This window comes from Meles meles, chromosome 17 (assembly GCF_922984935.1).
Source record: "Meles meles chromosome 17, mMelMel3.1 paternal haplotype, whole genome shotgun sequence".
Lineage (NCBI taxonomy): Eukaryota > Metazoa > Chordata > Mammalia > Carnivora > Mustelidae > Meles > Meles meles.
Genome location: NC_060082.1, coordinates 46,199,141 through 46,226,006, shown reverse-complemented (window position 1 = coordinate 46,226,006; position 26,866 = coordinate 46,199,141). Strand labels below are relative to the sequence as shown.

Here is a 26,866-nt window from a genome sequence, read left to right as displayed (position 1 = left end):
AATAAAAAGAAATACATATCTGCAGGAAAAAATTAGCCAAGCAAATAAGAAAGCATCCTGATGTAGGAGAGCAAATCCTCTATAGACTTAAAAAAAATCAATAATTTATAAAATCTTACTAACATTCTAAAAATATTACTAAAGTCCTGTATGTTAGTAAAACAGTACTTATAATGAAAATTCCATGTTGCTAGGACAGAGAGAAATGGTGGTTAATTATTTGGTGGATGTACATTTTTACTCTTCATGCTATCCAAGGTTAGTATTTTATATTGAAGATGTGTTCCTGCTATCCCTAAGTGAGAACTTATATTTTATATAAACACACCTGTAAAGAGTTTTTGTTTATGAATGTTAACTCACAAAACCCTATAGAGCATTATTTCAGAGAGAAAATGTATTTTGAGCTCCCAGGAATGGACCTAGAAACTTTTATAACATTGTATCTATTGGGGACAGGCTGGTTCCCCATTATGTTTAAGTAACAAAATCAGGGCCCAAGATCAAGGATGCTTTGCCTTTCCTATTCTCTCTCTCAATCACTTTCCCATTTTTGCCCTGCCATTCCTCCTGTTTTCCAACAACAAAAGACCAAAAGCTCCCTAGCGGTACATGATAATATAGCAGTATATAATGATGCTGGTCCTAGGATTGTCTCTGTCATACACCTCTAAGCCTCCCCCTCACCTCCATCCACACCTGAGAAAACCACACACTCTAGCCCAAGCCTGCAGGCCTGAAGGCATTGGCAAATAACGCATCTTCCCAAGATTATGTTGGATGATTTCAAATCCTACATATCCATGTAATCATGCTCGATTCATTTATTTTAACAGTTTCTATGGTTATTATGTACTGAGATAATAACTTTGAATTTTGTTCCAAAAAGCTATTTCATCCAGTTCTGAACAATATTTCCAGACCTTCTTAAAAGAGGTTTCCCTCCCTACTCCCAAGAACCATAGCTGCTTGTGGGGGAGTAGCAGCAATGAAAGGCATAGATTGATTAGTGTTGGCTGGAGGCAATGGGAGATTGTGAAGCCAAAGGGGCAGGCAAAGCTTTAAACCATGCAGAAGTGCCAAAATACAAAATATGGAATCCAACAGGGTGTCAAATCCAAGTAAGCCGAAAACAGGTGCCAAAATCTGCCAAAAATATGGTAACAGAGAGGAAAGCAAGCACTGAGGAGGGAGCAATAGATAGGATGAGAGATGGGGGAAATTCCTGGCTGATTTCCTAGAATATCTAACAGATTAGGGTTTGCAGTTTGCTTTTGTGGACCAGCCAGGGCACGGTCATTGACGACCCAGCCCATTTAAAAGGCCAGTTACAGCATCCCTGAAGTGGGAAGTAGGTCTCATGACCACTGTGTTGGCCCACACCCATCCCAATGTACTGGTTACTGGAGTTAAGATGGCATCAAGGGTTGTTGGTCACTTTTTACCCCACAGAGATGGCTCCTGATCTCAGGTTGGCAGATGTTGTCATAAACAATGGAGGAGGAGGTAGGGTCATGCTGATTCGGGCATAGCCAGAGCCAGGAACAGAACAATTGAGTGAATGCCAGGGCAATAGGGTAATAATAGTGGCTTTTAAGACCCTTAAGAATTCCTTGTAGCCTGGCTCCTTTTATCAAAGGCAGATTTACCTACAGGTCTGGGTATCACCCACTAGTTGGTGGTCTCTGCTGTCTGGCTCAGTCAACATTTAAATTTCTCATTAGCTTGCCAAAAGGCTCCTTCCAGGTCTGCTCAAGCAGCCTGTGACATCTTCAGCTATTAAGTGACCATTGGCATGGGAGTGCTTGATGGATGGGAGATAAGTTCTATGAAGCTGTGAATGGTCAAGGGACATTCTTCAGAGACTAACAAGGTGAGCGGACAGTGCTGTCTGCAAGGTCCCAGCAGCGGAAGTCTCCTCTTGACACCCAGGTGCTGCCTTCTGGCTGGTTACTGGCCTTGAAATGACGGGTGGAGGACAAGTTGGACAGTATAATGCAAGACTGAGATGTGTACTAGGGAAGTTTTTCTCTAGAAGTTTAATATTAATAGAGCAGTGGTGCCTTAGTCAGTTCAGGCTGCTCTAACAGACTACTGTAAGTTGGCTCACGAAAAACAGAAATTCCTCAGTTGGGGCCGGGACGTCCAAGATGCCAAAAGATCTGGCATCTAGTATTGGCCCAAGGCCTGGTTCTGAGAGAGGGGGCTTCTCACTGTGTCCCCCCATGGCACAAGGTGGGGAGCTCTCTGTGGTCTTTTGTAAAAGGGCGCTCGTCCCATTCATGAGGGCTTTACCCTCATGGTCTATCACCTGCTTGAGGCCCCACTCCCGCAGACCGTCACACTGGAGGCTAGGGTTTCAACACAGGCATTCTGCGGCGACACAGGAGTTGGAGTGTACGGTAGGGAGTAAGCTGATAAAAGGAGAGAAGGTGTTTCAGTTTGGAGCTGGAGTCCACCATGACCAAAACGACATGGCCGTGAGAGTGGCACGAGTCTATGACATTCTGAGACGGTGGTGTTCCAGGGCCCTTGGCAATCGGCAGGGACTCTTAGATCTGTCCAGACCTGCATTCGCCCCGCAGGCACGTGACTGAATGGCTGGCGGCCTGCAGGTTGTTGGCACTCCAGCTCACCAGAAAGAGGTCAGCTCGAAGGAGGCTTTGCAGGCCCTCGTTAAAAACTTCAAGGCCCACCCTGGCTCCCCAGGAGAATCAGTGTGGTGCTGGAGCCCTGCAGTCTGGACTCCCCTAAATCGGGGAGGCCCAGCCTATGCGTCTGCATCCAGTCTCTCTGAGGGCCAGGTCAGGATGGCTGAGGAGGTACAATCCTCCTTACTAGATTCTTCCTGGTGCCTTCAGTGTTCTTTGGCAGAGTCTGCTGGGTCTGTGAAGTTCTGATGTGTCTAAAATTTTGGCTTGTTGCCCGTGCATTTACTCAGTGGTTGAGCGGAGCACTAAGCAGGGGATACAGAAATCAGATCCTTTAAAAAGAGGGGTCATCAACTGCACATCCAGCTTCTTCTGACTGGGAGAGGCGAGAGAGCACCGTAACCGCGAACTTGGGCCCTGCTGCCTGACGCCACTCACTCCAGACTCACGAGATGTGTGACCGTAACCGCGCTACTTATCCTGGCAGCAATGGGGATAAAAGTATAACCCACATCACAGAGTTGTTGTGATGGAATGACAGAACATACAAAGCGCTTAGTACAGTGCTTACATGAAGTAAATCCTCAGGAAATGACTGTGACTGTTTTTCTAGTTTTACCCCAGTAGCTCTAAATGGCAGTGATCCAGCTGGATCCGGATGGAAGTCTGGCCCCTCCAAAGGGCCCCCCATGCTCCCATGGTTGCCCTGAGGGCCAGCAGCTCCTGCCCCCAGGGTGCTTTCTCTTAGACAGAACCAGGTTAAGAACTGGCACAGGGGTCTCTTGAGAATCCCACCTCACTATTTCAAGCAGTTGTTTTAAAGGTATGCAGCTCTTTGAGCTGTGTGCCTCTGTCTGGACATCTGAGCACAGTAGGCTGGTCTCCCCTTGCACCACGAGCAGAACAGCCTCCCCTGGCAGCCCAGCCGCCAGCTGCGTGCGCCAAGCACTCCTCCCTTCACTCTGCCTGGGAGCCTGGTGCAGGGTCCCTCGGAGAAGGTGTGGCAAGGTCTGGAGGACTAGCTCAACCTTCCTGCCCATCAGCTGCGTGGGAAAGCAGAGCTGCCTGAGCGAACTTTCAGGAAGCGCTGGTGCAGACACCTTTCCTATAGCACCCTGCTTTTTAAAACCTGATATCTGTGATGCCCTCTCACCACCACCCTCATTTTCTTCTGGGCATTTCCTTTGCCCACACTGTGCTCTAGTTTGGTGGGATAGTAGCGCACATTGGGCTCCTTGCTCCGTGGGGAGCCTGCTTCTCCCTCTGCCTGCTCTGCCCACACTGCTCTCCCTGCTCATGCGCTCTCTCTAAAAAACAAATAAAATCTTAAAAAAAAAAATAAAAGAATTAAGAAAGCCGACTAAAAGGCCTCCAAATTTGCTAGAATCCCCTAAGAATCTCTTTGGGAAAGCAGAAAGCAAGGATTGTAAGCCAAGCTCACAGTATCAGCTCCGGCTTCCAGCTGGGCCACGAGCGCCCCCGACTGTCTGAAGTCATGTTTTCCTCCCTCAGACTTCAAGAGTCATCCGGTAGGCCGAGGTGGACAGAACCTATGCATTTTTTAAACCCATCCTACCTACACTTGATGATGACCAAGGTAGGCCTGGACCGGGACTGGGCTAAAAATGGCTGGGGACTCCGTGTCACAGGGTTTCTGAGGCTTAGGCAACAGGCAACGGTCTAAAATTCCAGGAGATAAATTCATAAAACACCAAATATGTGGAGCCAAAGCAGGCGCATAGGTGTTTGGAGCCAGAAATCAGAGGAAATCCAAGTGCCCCGGGAGCAGTAAGGAAGGAGTCCTTGCCAAGTGCTGGCCCCAAATGTCCACTTGTCACTTGCAACTTATTTTTGCCGGTCAGTCCATCTCTAGTGCCCTGATGGATCCCGGGTCATGAACAGAGCAGACCAGTGAGGCGATCAAAGCAAAAAATGGCGATTCTGGGTGAATCTTCAACAGCATTCTTAAATTTCAGTACAATCTTCCGTCCTCACCCTGTGAAGGAAACCATCCGAACAGTGGCCTGGTGACCCATCACCAAGGTCAAACATCCAGGTACAGGTCCAGTAAGCAGTGGGCTCCGGTACCCATCAGTTCTGGGACCTTAGGGAGTCTTCTAACCATTTGCGGGGGAGAGGGGGCTCAGTTTCATCTTCTGAGAAATGGCGATAATAACAGCACCTCCCCCATCTTCTTTGTAGGGTTATTGTGAAAATCGAATCATAAAAATGCCTGAAATCACAAGAAATCTGAAAATGCTGCCCAAACCCAAGAACATTATCAGGCTCCTCTCTTTTAAATTGTAAAAAATAATCCTTTGTATTTGCCCTCTTCTCTGCGGAGTTCAGAGTCTTCAAAAAGCATTATTTTCTTGACAGGAACTGACACTTTTCACAGACCTCTGTTAGGAAATCATTTGAAGAGGCCATCAAAATTTGAACAAGGCATTTTTAATCTGGGAGATAAACTAACACACTTATTCCCTACAGCCTTCACTGTGACTTTCAAAGAGAAAATGTTCTTGGGTTATACGTCGTGACTTTTCTAGTAGCTGTTGTACAGGGAGTCCCTCCGGCTGAGCCCTAGTCAGCTCAGTAGCACACAGAGATCAGTGAGGGGAGCCCCTGCTGAAGCCCAGCGCCCGAAGGATGCTACTTGTTCTTGGTCTTGGATTTAGTCCGAGGTTTGGGTTTAGGGTTGAGAGGACCTTCCTTACGTTGTACTTCTGAAAAGACAAAAACAATCAGAGAATTGTAGTAACAAGATATAATATTTACTAAGGACTTTTAACTTCAAAAGCGTTTTTAAAATTCCATTCTGCCTGAGTAACTCCCGAGCTATAAACAGGCAGTGTGCGCAAAATTTGACTCTACATTGGTTACTGGAATTCAGAATGCATTTTCCCCAATTTTTAAAAAAGATTTTATTTTATTTTTTTTGACAGAGATCACAAATAGGTAGAGAGGCAGGCGGGGTGGGGGGGGGGGAGCAGGCTCCCCACTGAGCAGAGAACCTGATGCGGAGTTAGATCCCAGGACCCTGGGATCGTGACCTGAGCCGAAGGCAGAGGCTTTAACCCACTAAGCCACCCAGGCACCCCACATTTTCCCAAATTTAAAGTGTAGTTAGTTAGTTACCTGAGTTCTGGGTCCTGGAAAAGAGGACTATGTGGTCAAGGAGAATAGAGAAACAGAAAGAACGCTGCCGCCTTCCTTCTATAGATATCCCAAACTTGGCGGAAAAAAATTTCAAAGAGAGCTAGTATCCAAAATCCTCCCACACCCATTCTGCACTCCTGTTCTGTCTCCTGGTTCCTCTCTCCAGTCTCCCATGCACAGATCCGACTCAGGCCCGGCCCCAGGGATGGGGGCAGGAGGCCTCCTGCCATAAGCCAGCTCTCCCCGGCTGCTCCATGACACCGAGCTTCTCACTTTGAATCCTTCTAACTGGCTGCCTCCACATCCATCCCACATACGGTCATCTTGTTCACACCCTTGTCTTGCTCTTACTCTCCCTGCTCCTAGCTCCTAACTGCAGGCTTCACCAAGATCAGAGTCTAAACCACTACTCATCTTCGTAAACGTCCCTCTGGATTCCTGTCTTCATTCACAGCTCAGAGCACAATGATTTGCTGATTATAAAAAAGACTGACACAAGAACAAAAACAAATACGTCTTCTGCTCCATCCAGATCTTCCCCTTGCCCAGCATGCACAAGCCTCTCTCCTTCACTGTATGTAACTGTCCGTTCTTCACCGCACAGCTCTCGAGGGAAATGTGATGTCATGCTCGAGGTTGCATGCATATGACGCTGCATGTGCCACAGGAGACTTGCATTGCTTGGGGTGGGGGTGGGGTGTCTGCCCCTAAGGAATGTCCACCTTCTGGATTTTCTGGAGAAAATGTTCAGGTCTCCTGCATGGCAGAGGAAGGGCCTGACCAAGGAGATGATTCCCCTAAGCTTTGCAGAGCCTCTCCTTGGCCTCTGAGCACCCCCAGCCCCGGCAATGACTCTGAAGGAATGTTTGGAAGGAGAGTGAAGGGTGGCTATGTTTGTGTAGGTCATTGTTTATAGGATGCGGACTAATGTATATCTGCTTAAAATTTTTAATACTTTCCATTCTGGATTTAACCTCATCCCCAAGATCTTTATGGAAATGGACGAAGATAACATCACTGATTCCGTACTGAGGTAACCTCTCCAGTTTAACACGGTTACTTTCGCATGGTTTGCATATTTATCTTTCTGTAATCTGGAAAAAGCCTAGTTTTCAAATTATCAGGATAAAATTAACACAGTGTAAGATGAAAATTTTTTAAGCCATGAAAACTATTTCTCATAAATTCAAAGGATTGTCAAGCTTGGAATAATTGGCATCTTACCAGTTGAGAGGCAACAGAAGGAGAGAAAATGCACTCAGGCTGGTGACAGTACAGACACACCGTACCTGGGTGGGAGGCCGTGGGGCGCTGGCTAAGCGACCTCTCTGGCTGGGGGCATAGGTGAAGACTAGGGTGACAGAGAAACAGAAGTCGCTCTTTTCCCTGTCCTATCCCCTCCACCAGGAGTTGTCCTGGGAACACACTAAAGGGTGAAGGTGAGAGCAAATATGAAAAACCAGTCTCCAATCCTGGGGATACTGAGAACTGCCCAAAGGCAGGTTATTACACTAATTAGAGATAAGAAAGTAAAGAGTTAAATTCGTTTTCCCATAGAATAATGGTGATTATTTTCATAGAAAATCAAACAAGTACCAAAAACCAAAGTCAAAATTCCCCACAAACCTCTATCAACCAGAGACATTGTCTATCAATATTTGGATACAATTTCCTTCTGGTCTTTTTTCTAGCTTTAAAAAAGTATGTTTTCTTGCATTTAATATTTACACAAGAATTTCTGGGACACCTAGATGGCACAGTCATTTAAGCATCTGACTCTTGGTTTCAGCTCAGGTTGCGATCTCAGGATCGTTAGATCAAGCCCTGCATCAGGCTCTGCGCTCAGCATGGAGTCTGCTTGGGTTTCTCTCTCCTCTGCCCCCCTGCTCATTCTCACTTCTCTCTATCTCTGTCTGTCTCTCTCTCCCTAAGATAAGTTTTAAAAAAGAATTTCTTGCGGCACCTGGGTATCTCAGCTGATGAATCGTCTACCTTTTTGATCCCGGTTTTCTGGGATTGAGCCCCATATTGGGCTCCCTGTTCAGCAGGGCATCTGCTTCTCCCTTTGCCCATCACACTGCTTGTGCTCTCTCTCAAATAAATATTATCTTTTAAAAAAATTTCCATGTCATTATAAACCATTTTAATAGTGGTATAATATTGAAGTATATTAGTATAACATAATTTATTTAACCTTTCTTCCATGATTGGAGAGGTAGGTCGCTTCTATTATATACAATGATACATCGAACATTTTTGTGCATTAATCTTTTTTTCTATATTTAGGATTATTTCCTTGGACTAGATCATCAAGAATAAAATTATTAGGTCAAAGGTCAAAGTAGATGCATGTATTTAAAGGATATCTATACATATGCTCAAATTATTACCTGAAAAAGTTATATTCTATCCACCCATAAGTATTATCTATAAAACTGTTTTCCCCTTCTGACTAGCATTATATGCTTTTGTTTTTAAAAATCTTTGCTAGTTTTAGAAGCTAAACTTGTATCTTACATTAGTTTCTTAGCCTACAATTGTTAGTCATTTTGTTTTCTTTTTGTGAGTTGTCTGATTAAGATAGTTATACAGTTAGGGCGCCTAGGTGGCTCAGTGGGTTAAGCTGCTGCCTTCGGCTCAGGTCATGATCTCAGGGTCCTGGGATCGGGTTCCGCATCGGGCTCTCTGCTCAGCAGGGAGCCTGCTTCCCTCTCTCTCTCTGCCTACCTCTCTGTCTACTTGTTATCTCTCTCTGTCAAATAAATAAATAAAATCTTTAAAAAAAATAAAGACAGTTATACAGTTAAATGTATGTGTAAGATAGTTATACAGTTAAATGCATGTGTATTCCTATGAAAAATATGAACCCGTAAATCAGTACTAAGGATATTAATATTCTTCTAAGATATTTGTGACCCAAACATGTTTTGTTTCATGAATACAACCTAAATGAAGTAAAATGAGAAAGCAAGCCTCACCTCTCTTTAGAGATTTTGGCAAATGTTCTACTGGCTTGATTTCTTCATCATCGTCGTCGTCTTCTTCTTCTTCATCTTCTCCGTCTTCTCTTTCTCCTTCATTTTCTTCTTCTCTTCCTTCAAACTCTTTCTGTCTAGAACTTGTCAAAATAGTCTCTAATTCTCTCTCCAGGTCTTTATTTCTTATAAGGGCGTAATGAAGTTTCTCATTTACATCATCAAACTTCTCCTCTGCTTGTCTGGCTCTGCTTTCAACCTCTCTGATGGGGACAGAGTCCAGAGAAACACAACAAAATGGAAAGGTTTGAAAAAGTATCTTTCACATACAGAAACTCATTGTCTAGACGAGGCAGTAGAATTAGCTAACTGCATCTGAAAGGTACACATAAGGGAGGCAGCAGCATCAATCCTTAAGCAAGAACTGGGTGGTAATGTCAGCATGGCAGTCATGCTGTGATTTAAGAACGCAATGTATTTATCAGCTCGTAGTGAAACCTGACTTGTGGGTATTTGGATCCATCAACAGCCATGGAACCCCTTTTCCAGGAGCTAATTTTGGTTTCTCTTCATTGATGTGAACCAACAAACTAAATCCAGTAGTTTCCCTTCTTTGCCAGCACCTCTAAAACCAGATTTCACAGTCAAGAAAGCTAGTTTGAAATGCGCTTCTTACTTCCTGGAGCACACGGTCTATGTCTACATGGCTATGCTCTTCTCTCAGCATTCTCGACCATCTTAACTATACCGCCCTTCCTATTCTTCGGCATATGTAGCATTCTGTCTTGCAGAGTAGTGTCTCCCAGTTTCATTCCCGTCTCTAGCTCATCTCTTAGAAACAGACTGGATGGATCACTCCTAACACCCTATTCCCCACATACACACACTTCCACTTCCTCCATCTCCACTTTGGGTGAGGATGGTGTTCCTATGAGAGCAGTAGAGTTCATTGCCTCCAGCAGAAGATCTGGAGGTACTGATCCCACTAATAAGGATAAAAGCAGCAGAAGAAACAAAGATAAATCGAGAGGTGTGGATTTCTCAGCAACACCTCCTGGCCAACAATCTTTGTAAGTACCATTGTGGTGCCTCATACTCACAATAACTTCTCCTGTGTGCGTTCAATGATAGCCATTGCTTCAAGATACTTTGGGGCCAATGTGCCTTGCTTCGCTGATTCTCTCTGACAAAGGAAATGTGTACTATGAATGAACTGCGAGTCCCAACAGTTAATACTCTACTTCTTCAGGATGTTCTGGACCAAATCTTCCAGAATATTTTTTCTACTGTCCATATTTATATAGTAGATGATTAAGCACAATCTTAACACCAAAAAAGACTAGGGACTACCTGTGGCACATAGTATACTGGCTTCCAAATTATTCAAGCTACAGGTGGATAAAATTTAATTAGAATTGTAAAAAATGCAGGGAAAATAATATCAACAAAAAGAAAAAAGGAAGAAAAGGCTTAAAAATAAAGAGAAGGGTAAACATACTCCTGTAATAAATCAAGTTAATGATCAAAGAGATTAACTCTATTCTTCTTAATAACTTAATTCACTAAGCTCCTAACACTGCAAAATCCAGTCAGATCTTTCAGTTCCTTAGGGAACTTCATAAACATCAAGGCAGGAAAAATATGAAGGAAAAAACAACTCTTTCATTTATTTTGACTCTAAATACATTCCAGGAAACAAAATAAGAGGAAGGTAAAAGAAGGTATTTAGAAAACCAAAATTGTAAGCATATTTAAAAATAAATATTATACCATTTTCCCAGAACTGTGCACTTCTCTGTTAACTGAAGTATTGTTGACATATGATGCTTCATTACGTTCAGGTGTACAGCAGGCTGACTGGTCAAATCTCAACATTACACTGTGCTCACCACAGGTGTAGCTACCGCCTGTCACCACAGAATGCTACTACGTGTCACCAGCTATATTCCCTATGCCCTGCCTTTCATCCCCATGACTGGAAGCCTGAAACTCCGAGTCCCCTTCAGCCCTTTTTGCCCAGAACTGTGTTTAAAATCTCATTTATCCATACTTCCCAGGGTCACGTAAAAGGTAAGCCCCACATTACAGATGGAAAGGGAGATGGAAGAGGGTAGGCAGCCTGCCATCCTCACAGAAGGATCTAGTGGGGTAAAGCAAACCCCTCATCGAGGCCTCTTCGTTCTCCACCACACACCCCAGTGCACCCTGCTAGCTTTTTCTAAAGGAAAACCAGAGAAAAGAGATGATGTTAAACATGTTGACTTTTACCCTCGCTCTTCTACTCTCTTCTTATTTTCCCAACCACCTATTCTCCTCTTTCTGTTTGCTCCCTTTCCTTGGGTAGTTCATTTGGGAAGTAAATGGTGATCACTGTCCAGTCTGGACCCGCCCATGCCACTAACTTAGTTGTTCTTTGAGCCCAGAAGAATGGTTTTCAGAGCAGAGGCTTCTAGAACTGGCATTCCACACATGGTTTCTAGCTGTATGGAACAACTTGATCGGTAGGAACCAGAGTAAAGCAGGACTGTACTCTGTACATGTGATCCTTCAGACTCCACGGTCACTCAAGAGATAAACAGTGCACCCTGGAGCTGCGTGGGTCTGGACTATGCGGGTCCACTTGTACCTGGATTTTTTTTAAAATTTTATTTATTTATTTGACAGAGAGAAATCACAACTAGGCAGAGAGGCAGGCAGAGAGAGAGAGAGAGAGGGAAGCAGGCTCCCTGCTGAGCAGAGAGCCTGATGCGGGACTCGATCCCAGGACTCTGAGATCATGACCTGAGCCGAAGGCAGCGGCTCAACCCACTGAGCCACCCAGGCGCCCTGTACCTGGATTTTTTTACAGTCTGTTACTATAACGTATTTTCTCTTCCTTATGATTTCCTTAATAACATTTCCTTTCCTCTAGCTGACTTCACTCTGAGAATACAGTATATAACACATAGAACATACAGAATGTGTGTTCATTCACTGTGTATGTTCTCTGTAAGGCTTCGGGTCAACAGTGGGCTGGTGATCGTTAACCCTGGCCTCATGGCTCTTGGCAGTAACTGCCTCAGCACCCCCCTTGTTTGTGCCAATCTGCTGTAGCTTTGCACGTGGTCTCTGACTCCCATTCTGTCTTTGGCCTTTTTGACTTGGTCTTCCTCAGGTTTGACTCTACTTATGGGCTTCTGACTGGACAGTATCTCTAGTTTGGGTCTATCTCAGGGAGGATCTGGCTCTAAGCCCAGCTCCTTGGGATCCAAGCACTGACAAAGCACCTCATCAGCTTTGGACGTATTTTCTAGAGCTACCAATTCCAACGGCCTTTCCCTGTTGCTGTTACAAAATAGGTAAATTAGTTGCGGCTCTGGCATACGGGGTAGGTGAGAGGGAAACACAGATGTCTAAGGGCCATCTTCAGCCCAATAACAGAGCGAAGGACAGAAAGTTTAATCTTATGTTAAAAATACTGCTGATGCCCTCAAGTCTGGCCCCTGTTGACCCTTCCCCAGCTCACAGGTGATCCAGCAAACTCTCCCATCTCCCTCACACACTGAACCCTTACAGACAGCAGGAATCTGTGGTGTGAAGAAGAGCCCAAGAGAGACTGTTCCTGACACCTTGCTTGCTGGGGTCGCTGAGCTGTAGGTCAAGTCGCAGTACCTGGGGGCCAGGGTCGCTCCGAGCACTTTCAGTATTGCCTCTGGGAGAGCTGGTGGGTTTAGTCACCCCCTGGCTCCTCCAGCCAGCTGAGATGTTATAGAATTCTGGCTGCTTGTCCTGCAGCAACAGTGTTGGAATGATTGCGGCTCGGAGAGAGTCCCAAGCAGTGCTGTGCGACAAGGTTCTTGAACTGGGCTGCATCTGAAGGCAGAGCAGCCTTCTCCCAGGAGGGGCAGCAGCAAAGTCAGTGCAACTTCATGGGAAAACCAGTGAATCGGGCCCCGCGCCAAATTGGGAGTGACCATTTCAGGCACAGCAGGCCAAGTCCTGTACATGGGGTCTGCTTTGAGTACAATCCTCAGGAATTCTCACAAAGCCCTACCTCCCAGCTAATTGAGGAACGTTTTGCATACTGGATGGTCCAGCCCCATTATGGTGAACACTAGGCATCAGGTAATGGTGTGAATGAGGCCAAGCCACTGGTCTGCCCAAGCTGGTGGTGACTTACCACCCTTCCTGCTGAGCTATCACTCATATCTCAACGCCCAGAAAATCCCATCCAGAGTCACCTGCAGAAGGGGTTACTAGCTGAAAACTGCATGCTCAGGTCTGTAGCTTCTCAGGGGTCTGGAGCCATCTCTTGCTAGATACCTGGGACCCCTCTAGCTCTTGGAGCTCTCCAGTTTCACAGCTCAGTTCCCAGCGACATGACAGGTTACACCTGCACACCACAGGCTTTCTGCTTCCCGAGCCCTTCTTTTTTCCTTTTTCTCCCTAGTGTTAATCAAATGTACCGGGGGAGTTGTGTTCTTAGAGCAGCAGGAGAGACTGCCACTGCCTGAAAGGTCTGGTATCCCTGCAAAATGCTTATTTATGTCCTTACGACCAGAGGCTATCTGGCAAAAAAAAAAACCAAAGATCTTCAGTGATCTAGAGCAGCAGCATTAGCAAACTTCCAGAGCCTGGAGATAGACTTTCTGGGCCACATCCGCCTCAGGTGAGCTAGTCACGTGGCACCACACCGTGTCAGACGGAAAGGTCCTGGAGAAGGAGCCCCCCACTGTCAAAAACAAGCACCACGCCCCCCCAACCCCACCCCGACTATAGGCTGTTTTCCTGCCTGCTTCCTGCCTGTCTTGAGGATCACTGGGGAGGTTTGACCCTGACTCCTAGCCTGGGTGGCACAGCAGGGGAGAAACTCTGAGGCAGGAAGGTTTGGGTGGGATTGGGGGGGAGGGGTCGTTAAACATATTAAGCAGTGCTACTCTTTATCTCCCTTTTCCTTACAGGGCTCACGGCCCTGCTTTCTCTTACATCCTTGCCTCACCCAGTCTTAAAGACTGATAGATTAATATACTATAAGGAAAACTTGTTGAAAAGATGTAACTCGGGAGAATGTGATTGCAACCCCTCTCAGCGCTGCTCTCACGCCAGTTTGCAGCGCCTCCCTGACTCTCCGTGTGGTTTCTCCCAGCTCTTCCTACAAGAGTTGGAGCCTATTTCCAACAACCTCCTTGGACACACATCCCCACAATCTGCCTCCCCTCTGCACCACATCTCTGCCTCAGTCATCCCACTGTCGTCTGCTGCCACCCTCCGTCTGGCTCCCACCCCTCCACAGGCCCCTGACTACCCAGGTGATCAGATCTCTAACAATCAAGTGGTTCTTAACTTTGAGGCTGAGAAATTTGACTAAGTCTATGGATTTCTGGTACCTGCCTCCCCTGCGGATACACACAGTAGAAACATACACACAAAATACTATATGCCATGGTCTCACTTATTTGTGGAGCATAACAAATAACATGGAGGACATGGGGAGATGGAGAGGAGAGGGAGTTTAGGGAAACTGGAAGGGGAGATGAACTATGAGAGACTATGGACTCTGAAAAACAACCCGAGGGTTTTGAAGGGGTGGGGGGAGGTGGGAGGTTGAGGAACCAGGTGGTGGGTAATAGGGAGGGCACGTACTGCATGGAGCACTGGGTGTGGTGCAAAAACAATGAACACTGTTACACTGAAAATAAAGAAATAAAAAAATGATAATAAAAAAAATACTATATGCCATTTCAGGGGATTAATGGGATCAAGGCATGACATCCTTTACAGAGAGACATATCAATCTAGAACTGACTTAAGTCTACCATGGTCCTAGAACTTTCTGTGGAAGAATTTTAAATCTGTTTTCCTGCTCAGTTTCTAAAGTTTTCCAATTTCCCAATAATTCTTGTGCTCAGAGGTATATGCTAATGGCAGTTCTCAATAGAGTCTGCTGAAAGAATTCATTAAAAAAATAGGTCAAATTTTGATGAAGATATTGCTAAATTAAGGAAGGCAATAAATGTTAATTTTAAAATGAGGTTCAAAGTAAAGAATAAGAAGTTTTTTATAAAGTTAAGGTAAAAAACAAGAGTTTTCCAGAGATGATGCTGGAAAGAAAAAAATCTGAAAAATGCATTATGTAGGAGCTCCTGGCCCTCCTGGAGCTAAAAGTTATGTTAAATCCATATCATTTTTACATAATGTTAAATTTCTTAGCATTTTTCTCTGGTTTTGAATTTCCTACTTGGGTTTCAGATACATACCCAGGAAGAGAATATATTCGCTTCAAATAGAGGTTTGGAATGAATATTTTCATCTTTTTCAATTACTCGAATGAGTTTTTCCTCCTGCTTGGATGTTGAAGGCTTCTAGGGCACAGAAACACAAAGGACGTGTTAGCGAGCTGGTGTGTGACTCAGTGGCATGGAAAGTTCCCCGCAGCAATGTCTGAAGCTTTCATCTTCCATTTGCATTAGTTACTCAACAAGCATCTTTAAAGACTTACAGCAAACACCGAGAAATTAGTGGGAATGGGGAAGTGGAGACCAGGGGAGACAATGGTGAAAGAAACAAAGAGGATGTCTTCCAGATCCCAGGAATTCACAGCACAGTAGGAGAGATGGACCAGAAAATAATTATGGTATGCACAATTGGTGTGTTCCAAAAGCTTTGTGCACCCAGAAAAGGGCCCTAAATTCTGCCTAGACACTAAGAGAATTTTTTACCGAGAAACTTATCTGGAGACCAAACAAGACTTTGTAACATAGGGGCACCTGGGTGGCTCAGTCAGTTAAGGATCTGCCTCCAGCTCAGGTCATGATCCCAGCATCCTGGGATCGAGCCCTGCATCGGGGTCCCTGCTCTATGGGAAGCCTGTTCTCCCTCTCCCCCTCCCCCTGTTTGTTTTCCCTCTCTTGCTGTCTCTCTCTGTGTCAAAAAAATAAATAAAATCTTATTTTTAAAAAAAAGACTTTGTAACATAGAGAGGAAAGGGCCAGAACTAAGGCCACAAGAGGAGGAAAAGAGGAAATGCGTTACACATTTAAAAGGTATGACAGAATTTAGTGCCCAAATAACACTGCTTTCCATTTATTTTGCCTTCTATATCCAAGCACTGTACCAGAAATAAAACAGAAAATGCTGGCCAAAAGAGGCTTAGGTATTCTATAAAATTTTTCTTCTGCTGTCTAGCATGTATCATGAGTCTAGAGGACCTAGGTCATAGCCTAGGATCATGCCAACATTTAAACTATTCCGAGAGAAGAAACATCAAGGAAGTAAGTTAAGACAGTCTAGAGAGTGTTCGGTGATCTTGAGTTCTAAAAGCTAAGGACAGTAGTAGTCAACCCAGGAATCAGCAAGGGCTCTTATGCCAGACCAATCTGGGTTTGAACACTGGTTCCACCACTTACAGCTTTCTGACTTAGGGTAAGTCAGAGTCAACCTTTCTGAGCTTCTTCTTTTTTTTTTTTTTTTTTTCCCTTTCTGAGCTTCTTATTTATAAAATGGGGCAGTAATTTTTACCTTGAAGTTGTGTTGTATAGATAAGAAGTAACACATGCAGAACATATAGGTCAAGGTAGGTACTCAATTATTTGTAGTTATCATTGCATCATCATCATCATCATCGTCATCATCATTATCATTATAAATGCCCCAGAAAGGGTTTTATTACACAAATGTCCCAGAAGATGTAGAGACAGGGTTAGGAGAAAGGCGGTGTGGAGATGGGCCTGGGAGGAAGGGGAAAGATGCCCAGAATGGGAACTGAATTGGATACAGGGGCACCTGGGTGGCTCAGATGGTTGAGCATCAGACTTCTGACCTCAGCTCAGGTTTTCATCTCAGAGTCATGAGTTCAAGCCCCATTAGTTAAAAAAAAAAAAAAAAAAGAAGAAGAAGAAGTGGAAAAATAGAGTTTAAATTACTATTTGAAAAATCTGATAATGAAAGGACAAAGAAACAGCATCAGAGTGAGAGGTAGATTGTGTAGATAATAGGAGTACAGGTGTGAATGAGGCTGATGGGAAGTGACCGATTTTTGAAAAGGAAAAGGATACCCCTACCTTGGAAAATAGAGAGATAAGGGTGTCTCAGATATGGTTAAATCTCTATGAAGAAAGGAAGGGAAGAAAGTAAAGGAGAAAGGAAGGGTATTTATTCCAAATGACCTATTTCTATTTTTAATAGTATATATATATATATATATATATTTTTTTTTTTTTTTTTAAGATCCTATGTATGTATGTATGTATGTATTTAGAGAGTGTGAGCAAGGGAAGGGGCAGAGGGAGAAGGAGAGAAAGAGAAGCTCAAGCAGACTGCACTGAGCATGGAACCTGACATGAGCCTTGATCTCATGACCCTGCTACCATGACCTGAGCTGACGTTAAGGGTCGGACGCTTAGCCAACTGAGCCATCCAGGCACCTCAGTACTTATATTTATATTCTTTAAAAATATAAAGGGAAAGGGAAATATAATACTAAAGCATCTTACCTCTTCTTCCTTTTGCATCTGAAAATTATCCTCCATACTTTCTTCTTCCTCCACTCTAAAAGTAAAAAGGCTGTCTATTTCAGGTTCAGTTAATTCTTTTAAAAAATCCTGCAAGATGAAACAATAGTACAATTGTAGTTTAGTGTATATTAATAACTTGTAGTATATACTGATTATTCATTCAAAAGTATTTAATGAGCACTAATCTTGCAACTGGACACTGTGCTAGGGATAAGGACAAAAAAGGTAATAAGAATACCCCCCCCCCCCCCGTCCTCCTACAAACCAGCAACTGCTCTACTGGGTATTTACCCGAAAGATACGAATATAGTGATCTGAAGGGGCACCTGCACCCCAATGTTCATAGCAGCAATGTCCACAAAAGCCAAACTATGGGAAGAGCCCAGATGTTTGTCGACAGATGAATGGATAAAGAAGATGTGGTATACACATATAATGGAATATTATGCAGCCATCGAAAAATGAAATCTTGCCATTTGCAATGATATGGATGGAACTACAGGATATTATGTTAAGTGAAATAAGTCAATCAGAGAAAGACAATTATTATATGATCTCACTGATATGTGGAATTCAAGAAACAAGGCAGAGGATCAGAGGAGAAGAGAGGGAAAAATGAAAAAGATGAACCAGAGAGGAAAACAAACCATGAGAAACTTTTTTTTTAAGATTTTATTTATTTATTTGACAGAGATCACAAGTAGGCAGAGAGGCAGGCAGAGAGAGAGGAGGAAGCAGGTTCCCCGCTGAGCAGAGAGCCTGATGCGGGGTTTGATTCCAGGACCCTGAGATCATGACCTGAGCCAAAGGCAGAGGCTTTAACCCACTGAGCCACCCAGGCACCCCCCATAAGAAACTTTTAATCATAGGAAACAAACAGAGGGTTGCTGGAGGGGAGGGAGGCGGCGGGATGGGGTAACTAGGTGATGGACATTGGGGAGGGTATGTCTTGTAATGAGCACTGGGTATTATATAAGACTGATGAATCATAGAACTGTACCGCTGAAACAAATAATACATTATAAGTTAATTAATTGAATTTAAATTAAAAAAAAAAAGAATAGCCCCTGCCCTTAAAAAGCTTAACAATTTAGTGGACAAGAAAATGCTATGGATACATATAGTCACATGGTAGGAGCACCTAGTCTATGGTAGTGGATGTGGCTGAAAGAGTAGATTGGTTAGGGGTGCCTGGGTGGCTCAGTTGGTTGGGCGACTGCCTTTGGCTTGGGACATAATCTGGGAGTCCTGGGATCGAGTTCTGCATCGGGCTCCCTGCTTAGAAGGGAGTCTGCTTCTCCCTCTGCCTCTCCCCTCTCATGCTCTTTCTCTCTCAGGTAAATAAGTAAAATCTTTAAAAATAAAAAAAGTAAAAAATAAGAGAGTGGATTGGTCAGGAAGGTTTCCTGGAGGACATAATGCCTGAGTTTAAAGGATGAGTAAGGGGGAAAAGATAGCATGGTTCTAGGCAAAGGATGTTGAATGGGCATGACTAGCTTTTGAGAACAAAAGTAGTTAGTGTAACAGAAACTTAGGGGCAGATGGACAGGAGCACAGTCATAGAGGAAGGTCTAGAGTGTCATTGCAGGGAAACTGGATTTTATCCTGAAGGCAATGAGGTACTGATAAATTGACTTATCTGGAAAAAAAAATTGACTTATCTGTTCTGCATTTTAAAACAATCACTCTAGAAGCAGGAGAGCAGATTTAAAGAGAAAGAAGGGAGAGAGGGAGAAAGAATGGGAAGAAAAAATAAGAGCAGAGAAGGAACAGCACAGCATTGCAGGAGTGAAGAAAAGGATAAGGATTCAAGAGATGTTTATGAGTTAACTCCTAGTGCTGGAGAGTTTAGATAATATGGGATGGCTAGGGAAAGGAAGCATCTTGAATGATACCTGGTGAAGGGTTCAGGCCACGACACAGATGATAATGCCATTCACAGAGATAATGAACAAAGTTGCATAAGCAGGTTTAGGAAGATGGGTGAGTTCAGGCTAGGCCATGTGACTTTAAGGTATCCTAAATATATCTAAGGGGAAATACTCAGTAAGATCTAGAGTTTAGATGGAGGCATTTGGGTTAAAGATAATCATTTAACAGCTATCTGCCTTTAGTTGAAGCCAAGAAAGTGAACTGTATCACCAAAGGTGAGGTTTTGAAGTTGCTAGAGGATGAGGGCTTAGGACAGGAACCTAGTCACATAAAGGACTAGGGAAGAAGGACAAGCCTGCAACAAAGGCCAGAAGTTGTGTCAGAAGTCTGACAGAACCACCAGAAAAGTCAAAAGAAGAGAAAGAAGGAGTCAACAGTGTTGAGTACCTCAAATGAGTCTACACAAATGCTGACTGACGGATGTCCTTCAGTTTATTGCCATGATGTGTACAAAACAGAATCTAAAAAGAAGTTCAATGCCTGCAATAGGAATATGCATAAATACATGACATAAACTACATAAGATATTTTATAGCAATTTTAAATTATGCTGCAGAAATATGCACATGGTATAGAAAAATATTCAAAATATGTTAGGATGTTTTTACCAAATAAATTTTTTCCCTGATAATGCTGTAAAATAAACAATACAGAGAAATTAAGAACCTAGAAGTCAAACTGTAAACTGCTTGTGATTATGGATGACTTTGTTCTTTGCTTCTTGTGTTTTTCAGTTTCCTTTATGCACATGTTAACTTTTAAAAAATACTTTTATTTTTCCAGTGTTCCAAAATTCTTATTTATGCACCACACTCAGTGCTCCATGCAACATGTGCCCTTCTTAATATCCACCACCAGGCTCACCCCACCCCTCCAAAACCCTGTTTGTTTCTCAGAGTTCACAGTCTCTCATGGTTTGTCTCCCTTTCCGATTTCCCCCAACTCGCTTCTCCTCTCCATCTCCCAGTGTCCTCCATGCTATTCTTTATGCTCCACAAGTAAGTGAAACCATAAGATAATTGACTTTCTCTGATTTATAAAAAATACATTTTTAAAAGAAACAAACAGGGGCACCTGGGTGGCTCAGTGGGTTAAGCCTCTGCTTCGGCTCAGGTCATAATCTCAGGGTTCTGGGATCGAGTCCCGCATCGGGCTCTCTGCTCAGCAGGGAGCCTGCTTCCCTCTCTCTCTCTGCCTGCCTCTCTGCCTACTTGTGATCTCTCTCTGTCAAATAAATAAATAAAATCTTAAAAAAAAAACTCAACTTTCAGAGGTAACAACTGCTATTGGTTTGCTGAATACATTCTTCTAGACTGCCTTATATACATCTAAACATTTTAATGTAAATGAGATAATCACATTTGTTGCATTCCATAATCTGCTTTTTTCAAACCAATCCCCTACTGATGAACATTCATATTGTTTCCAGTGCAGATGTCCCTGACTTATGATGGTTTAACTTAAAATTTTTACAACATGAAAATGATATACATTCAGTAGAAACTGTACTCTGCATTTTATTTTTAATCTTTATCCAGGCTAACACTATGTGGTTCAACTCTCTTTCATGATTCTGGGCAGTGGCAGTGACCCACAGCTTCTAGTCAGCCTCATGATCATAAGAATAACCAACCATTACACTTAGAACCATTCTGCTTTTCACTTTCAATACAGTATTCAATAAATTACATGAGATATTCAGGGGCGCTTGCATGGCTCAGTTCATTGCGGATGGACTCTTGGTTGTGGCTTTGGTCATGATCTCAGGGGTCTTGGGGTCAGGCTCCACACTCAGCAGTGAGTCTGAAAGATTCTCTCCCTCTGCCCCTCCCCCCTCAAAAGATAAGTTCCTAAAACAAACAAACAAAAAAATTACATGAGATATTCAACATTTTATTATAAAATGGGCTGTGGTTAGATGATTTTGCCCAACTATAAATTAATGTAAGTATTCAAGGCACAATGAAGGTAGGCTAGGTTAAGCTATGATGGTTGGATAGGTTAAGTGTATTAAAATCATTTTTGACTTACAATATTTCCAACTTACAATGGGTTTCTTGAGACATAACCCCAACATAAGTCAAGGAAGATATGTATTTTGCTATTTTAAATAATGCTGCAACTAGCATTCTTCTTTATTTAATTCCAGTATAATCAACATAGTGTTATATTACAATATATTGATTCAACAATTCTATACATTACTCAGTGCTCGTTCTGATAAGTGGGGCTATAAGGGGATTACTCTTAATCCCCTTATCTATTCACCCATCCCCACCCACCCCACTCCCATCTAGCAACTATCATTTGTTCTCTATAGTTAATAGTCTGTTTTTTAATCTTTTTTCCTTTGTTCATTTGTTTCTTAAATTCCACATATGAGTGAAATCATGTGCTATTTGTCTTTCTTTGATTCACTTATTTTACTTAACACTATAATCTCTAGCTCCATCCATGTTGTTACAGATAGCAAGATTTCATTCTTTTTTATGGCTGAGTAATATTCCACTCTGTGTGTGTGTGTGTGTGTGTGTGTGTGTGTGTGCGTGCGCACATTTGCATGCCATATCATCTTTATCCATTCATCTATCAATGGACACTTGGGCTGCTTCCATATCTTGGCTATTATAAATAACGAAGCAATAAACATCAGGGTGCATATATCTTTTCAAGTTAGTATTTTCACATTCTTTTGTTAAATACCCAGTAGTGGAATTACTTGATCACATAATAGTCTTGTTTTTAACTTTTTGAGCAACCTCCATACTGTTTTCCACAGTGGCTGCACTAGGTTGCATTCCTACCAGCAGTACACAAGTGTTCCTTTTTCTCCTGGTCCTTGCCAACACTTCTTGTTCCTTGTGTTTTTTATTTTCTCCATTCTGACAAGTGTGAAGTGATATCTCATTGTGGTTTTGATTTGCATTTCCCTGATGATGAGCGATATTGAGCATCTTTTCCTGGGTCTGTTGGCCATCTAGATATCTTCTTTGGAGAAATGTCTGTTCACATCTTCTGCTCATTTCTAAATTGGATTATTTGGGTTTTTTGGGCACCAAGTTACAGTTCTTTATATAATTTAAACACTAACCCTTCATCAGCCATATCATTTGCAAATATCTTCTCCCATTCAGTAGTTCTCTTTTAGTTTTGTTGGTTATGCAGAAGCATTTTATTTTGATGTAGTCCCAAAGTTATTTTGCCTTAGAAGTTGTATCTATGGGGGGCGCCTGGGTGGCTCAGTGGGTTAAAGCCTCTGCCTTCGGCTCAGGTCATGATCTCAGGGTCCTGGGATGGAGCCCCACATCGGGCTCTCTGCTCCGCGAGGAGCCTGCTTCCTCCTCTCTCTCTGCCTGCCTCTCTGCCTAGTTGTGATTTCTTTCTGTCAAATAAATAAAATATTAAAAAAAAAAAAAAAGAAGTTGTATCTATGAAAATGTTGCTACAGAGGGTGTTGGAGAAATTATTGCACATGTGCTCTCTGCTGGCAGTTTTATGGTTTCAGGTCTCACATTTAGGTCCTTAATCCATTTTGAACTTATATTTGTGTGGTCTAAGATAGTGGTCCAGTTTCATTCCTTTACATATATTTGTCCAGTTTTATAATTAACATTCTTATACAGATATAACATATATTAGAATTATCAAAAAACTATAGTCATATTTAATGTTTAAAGAAATAAGACAAAAATATGAAGAAAGATTACAAGAATGAACAGACTTGAAAGAGAACCAAGTAGAACTTTAACAATTAAGTTTAAAAACTGAACAGAAAGGTTTAATAGAAGATTAGTGAATGGGAAAGTAAGCCAGAAGAAATTATTCAGGATTCAAGGCAGAAGCAAAGAAAAATATGAAATAAGGTTAAAAGACATGGGCATATATTCCAATACATATCCATTCAGAGTTCCAGAAAGAAGAGAGCAAATACAGTAGAGACAATATTTGAAGAGATAATAGAATTTTCTGTATCTAATCAAAGATAACAAGTCAAAGATTTAGGAAACCAAGAGAATCCCCAGCAAAAAGAAAAGGATTCCACACCCACGTATACCAGAGTGAAACTGCAAAATGCCAGACATGAAGATCTTAAAAGTAGTCAAAGAGAATAGAGGAATTAACTTCAAAGGAACTGACAGCTGAATTCTCCCCTGTCAGTTTGGTAACCATAAAATCCAGAAAACAATAGAAACAGCATCATCAATGAGCTGGGAGGAAATGGTATCATTCTAGAATTATATACCCTGAAAAAAATGTTAAGACTGAGGGTGAAATAAAGACATTTTCAGACAAACAAAAATTAAGTTTGCCTCAGTAAATCATCATTAAAAAAAAAATTTAAAGGTTAAGGCAGAAGGAAAATGACCTTGGGTGGAAGATCTGAGATACCCGAAGAACAATAAAGAAATTAAACAAAAAATCAACTCCAGTCACTAAAGGCATTCCCTCTTGAGGATGCTCGCTATTGTCATTACTATTTAACACCAGATTGGGAGAATTATTCATTGCAATTAGACAAGAAAAAACAACTAGAGGCATAATAATGGAAAGAGGTTAAAATTATCTCTATTTGTAGAAGATTTGATTAAATATCTGGAGAACCCAAAAGAATCTGTTCTACCAAAAACTACTAAAAAACAATAAGGTAGTTTAGTAAAGACCCCAAATATAAAATTAAAATACAGAAATCAATAACATATACACAGTTACCAGATAGAAGATACAACATGAAGATCCCATTTAAAATAGCAAAAAATTGTCTGGCTTGGTCTCAGGGTTGTGAATTGAACCCCATGTTGAGTGTAGAGACTACTTAAATAAATAAAAGCTTTTTAAAAATAATATAGCAAAACAGCCCCAGTGGCCTAATGGATAAGGCATTGGCCTCCTAAAAATAATATAGCAAAACATAAAATGAAATACTCAGGCATAAACCTTACAAGAAATATATAAAATGGGGGCGCCTGGGTGGCTCAGTGGGTTAAGCCACTGCCTTCGGCTCAGGTCATGATCTCAGGGTCCTGGGATCGAGCCCCGCATCGGGCTCTCTGCTCAGCGGAGAGCCTGCTTCCCTTCCTCTCTCTCTGCCTGCCACTCTTGTGATTTCTCTCTGTCAAATAAATAAAATCTTTAAAAAAAAAAAAAGAAATATATAAAATGAGTAAATCATAAAACATCATTGAAAGGTGTTAAAAATGGGGCGCCTGGGTGGCTCAGTGGGTTAATGCCTCTGCCTTCGGCTCAGGTCATGATCTCAGGGTCCTGGGATCGAGCCCCGCATCGGGCTCCCTGCTTGGCAGGGAGCCTGCTTCCCCCCCCCCCAACCCTTCTGCCTGCCTCTCCGCCTACTTGTGATCTCTGTCTGTCAAATAAATAAATAAAATCTTTAAAAAAAAAAAAAAAAAGAAAGGTGTTCAAAATAGACATCCTATATTTTTGGATAGGACAACTTGACAGCATAAGTATCTCTGCTCTAAGTTAATATATAAATTTAGTATCACCCCAGTCTTTAAAATTCATATTTTCCCAGACATAGATTATAGAGTTACACAGAAGAATAAATAAGCAAGCATAGTGATGAACCCCTGAAGAAGATCAGTGAGTAAGGCCGGCCCAATCAGATATGAAAATGCATCATGGCACCTCAGAAATTAAAATATTGTGATGTGATCCATGAAGAGATAGATTAATCGAAAATAACAGAAATTTCAAAAATAGAATTAGGTTGAATATAGCTATTTTCAAATGTTAGAAAACACCATAACATGGAATGTTGTAAATACTACAATGTGGAAAACAAATCAGCCTTGTTCATATCAACCCAAAAGACTAAACGAGGACCAGTGAGTAGAAAAAGTTACAAGGAAGCATATTTCACCCATTTCAATAGGAAGAATAACATTCTAATGGCCAGTGGTCACCAAAACAAGTGGGCTAATTCTAAAAGTAGGTCTCTGTCACTTCAGATATTCAAACATAGACATAATGATCAAGGGTGGGTTTTATATAAAGATTCATGCATCAGATGTTGAACTGAATTTAATCACCCTTAAAAATCCTTCCTGTTCCTAAGTCTCTATGATTCTGTATAGTTCTTGAATTTAATTTTTCATAGACCTGTTGTGTAGCCAAGATCATATCTGTGGAACTTAATTTTCTAAAACTACACTGTAATTTAAGTTTTTGTTTGTTTGTTTGTTTGACAGAGAGAGCTCATGGGAGCAGGGAGGGCCAAAGGGAGAGGGAGAGAGAAATTTTTTTTTGAAGATTTTATTTATTTATTTGAGAGAGAGAGAGAGCATGAGAGGGGAGAAGGTCAGAGGGACAAGCAGACTCCCCACAGAGCTGGGAGCCCAATGCAAGACTCCATCCCGGGACTCCGGGATCATGACCCGAGCCAAAGGCAGTGGCCCAACCAACTGAGCCACCCAGGTGCCCCAGGAAGAGAGACTCTTAACCAGGCTCCTTACCCAGCATGGAGCCCAACAACCCTCACATGCCAATCTCACAACCCTGAGATCATGAGTTGAGCTGAAATCAAGAGTCGGACACTTAACCAACTATTTGACCCAGGCACCCCATATAATTTAAGATTTATAATGTTGATGAAATCATTCAGTGATTAATTCAAAATAATTCTGGCCAAGACCTGGGCAGCAAATGGAAAAGTAAGCATTTGTAAAAGATGTATATTTATTTTTTTAAAAGAGTTTATTTTTTTGACAGAGAGAGATCACAAGTAGGGAGAGAGGGAGGCAGAAAGAGAGAGAGGAAGAAGCAGGCTCCCTGCTGAGCAGAGAGCCCAATGTGGGACTCGATCCCAGGACCCTGAGATCATGACCTGAGCCGAAGGCAGAGGCTTAACCCACTGAGCCACCCAGGCGCCCAAGATGTATAATTTAGAAAGGTGGTGTTTCTTTCGTGTTCAAATGTAAGATGAAAGTCCCATGCATGTGTAGGTAGAACCCTGCCTAGCAGACCCTGGAGCTCTGACAGAGACGCCATCACATCTCTCCTCTACCATTCCCAGCTCTGATAGCAACGCGGGCTTCTGCAGTCTTTACTGGAAACCAACTCCTTCAAACACACTGAAGTAAAACTAAGCATTTGTGACTGCTGCGAAGTACAGGATATTCATTAATATGGAATCCTCAGTAAACAGGTGGTAGTTAATACCACAGCATTAGCACCGTCAGGTGTGGGGTGTAGAATGAAAAGTGATAGCAAGTGAAAGACAGAATGTCAACATTTAAGAGGCAGGCAGTTGGAGGAAGACCAAAGGAGAGTGAAAAGAAATAAAAAAGTAGGAGAAAAAAATTTTTGTCTTGTGAGGAGAGATTACAAAAGAAGTGAATGACTAGTCAACAGGGTCTAATGCTAAACACGGAAAAGTCAAGCTAAGTGTGGCATTGGGGTTCGCTGGATCTGACAATAAGAAGTCATTACAGCACCTTGTGATAGTTTCAGAGTTTTAAGAGAAATGATTCTGATAGGAAGGAGAGAATGAAATAGTAGGAAAAAAAAAGACTTGCTCAAGGGATCTATCTTTTAGAATGAAGGCAATGGCCATGCTTATTGTCTGTATATTGGATTATTTATACATATACAATGAAACTACTAGAGAGGAAGATGTTAAAAAGATACAAGAGAGAGAGGA

At 42.4% G+C, this 26,866-nt stretch overlaps 1 protein-coding gene across 1 annotated transcript in view; it reads right to left on the bottom strand.

Moving 5' to 3' along the window:
• Positions 1 to 4,909: 4,909 nt before the first annotated feature.
• The window catches only part of AXDND1 (axonemal dynein light chain domain containing 1), a 98,335-nt gene continuing 76,378 nt past the window's right edge, over positions 4,910 to 26,866 (bottom strand). The window contains exons 22-26 of the mRNA XM_045982957.1: positions 17,257 to 17,364; positions 15,022 to 15,126; positions 9,886 to 9,968; positions 8,789 to 9,048; positions 4,910 to 5,377 (exon numbers count right to left, since the gene is read on the bottom strand). Coding sequence (XP_045838913.1) covers positions 5,304 to 5,377; positions 8,789 to 9,048; positions 9,886 to 9,968; positions 15,022 to 15,126; positions 17,257 to 17,364 — 630 coding nt within the window. The 3' untranslated portion in view covers positions 4,910 to 5,303. The remainder of the gene's footprint in view (positions 5,378 to 8,788; positions 9,049 to 9,885; positions 9,969 to 15,021; positions 15,127 to 17,256; positions 17,365 to 26,866) is intronic.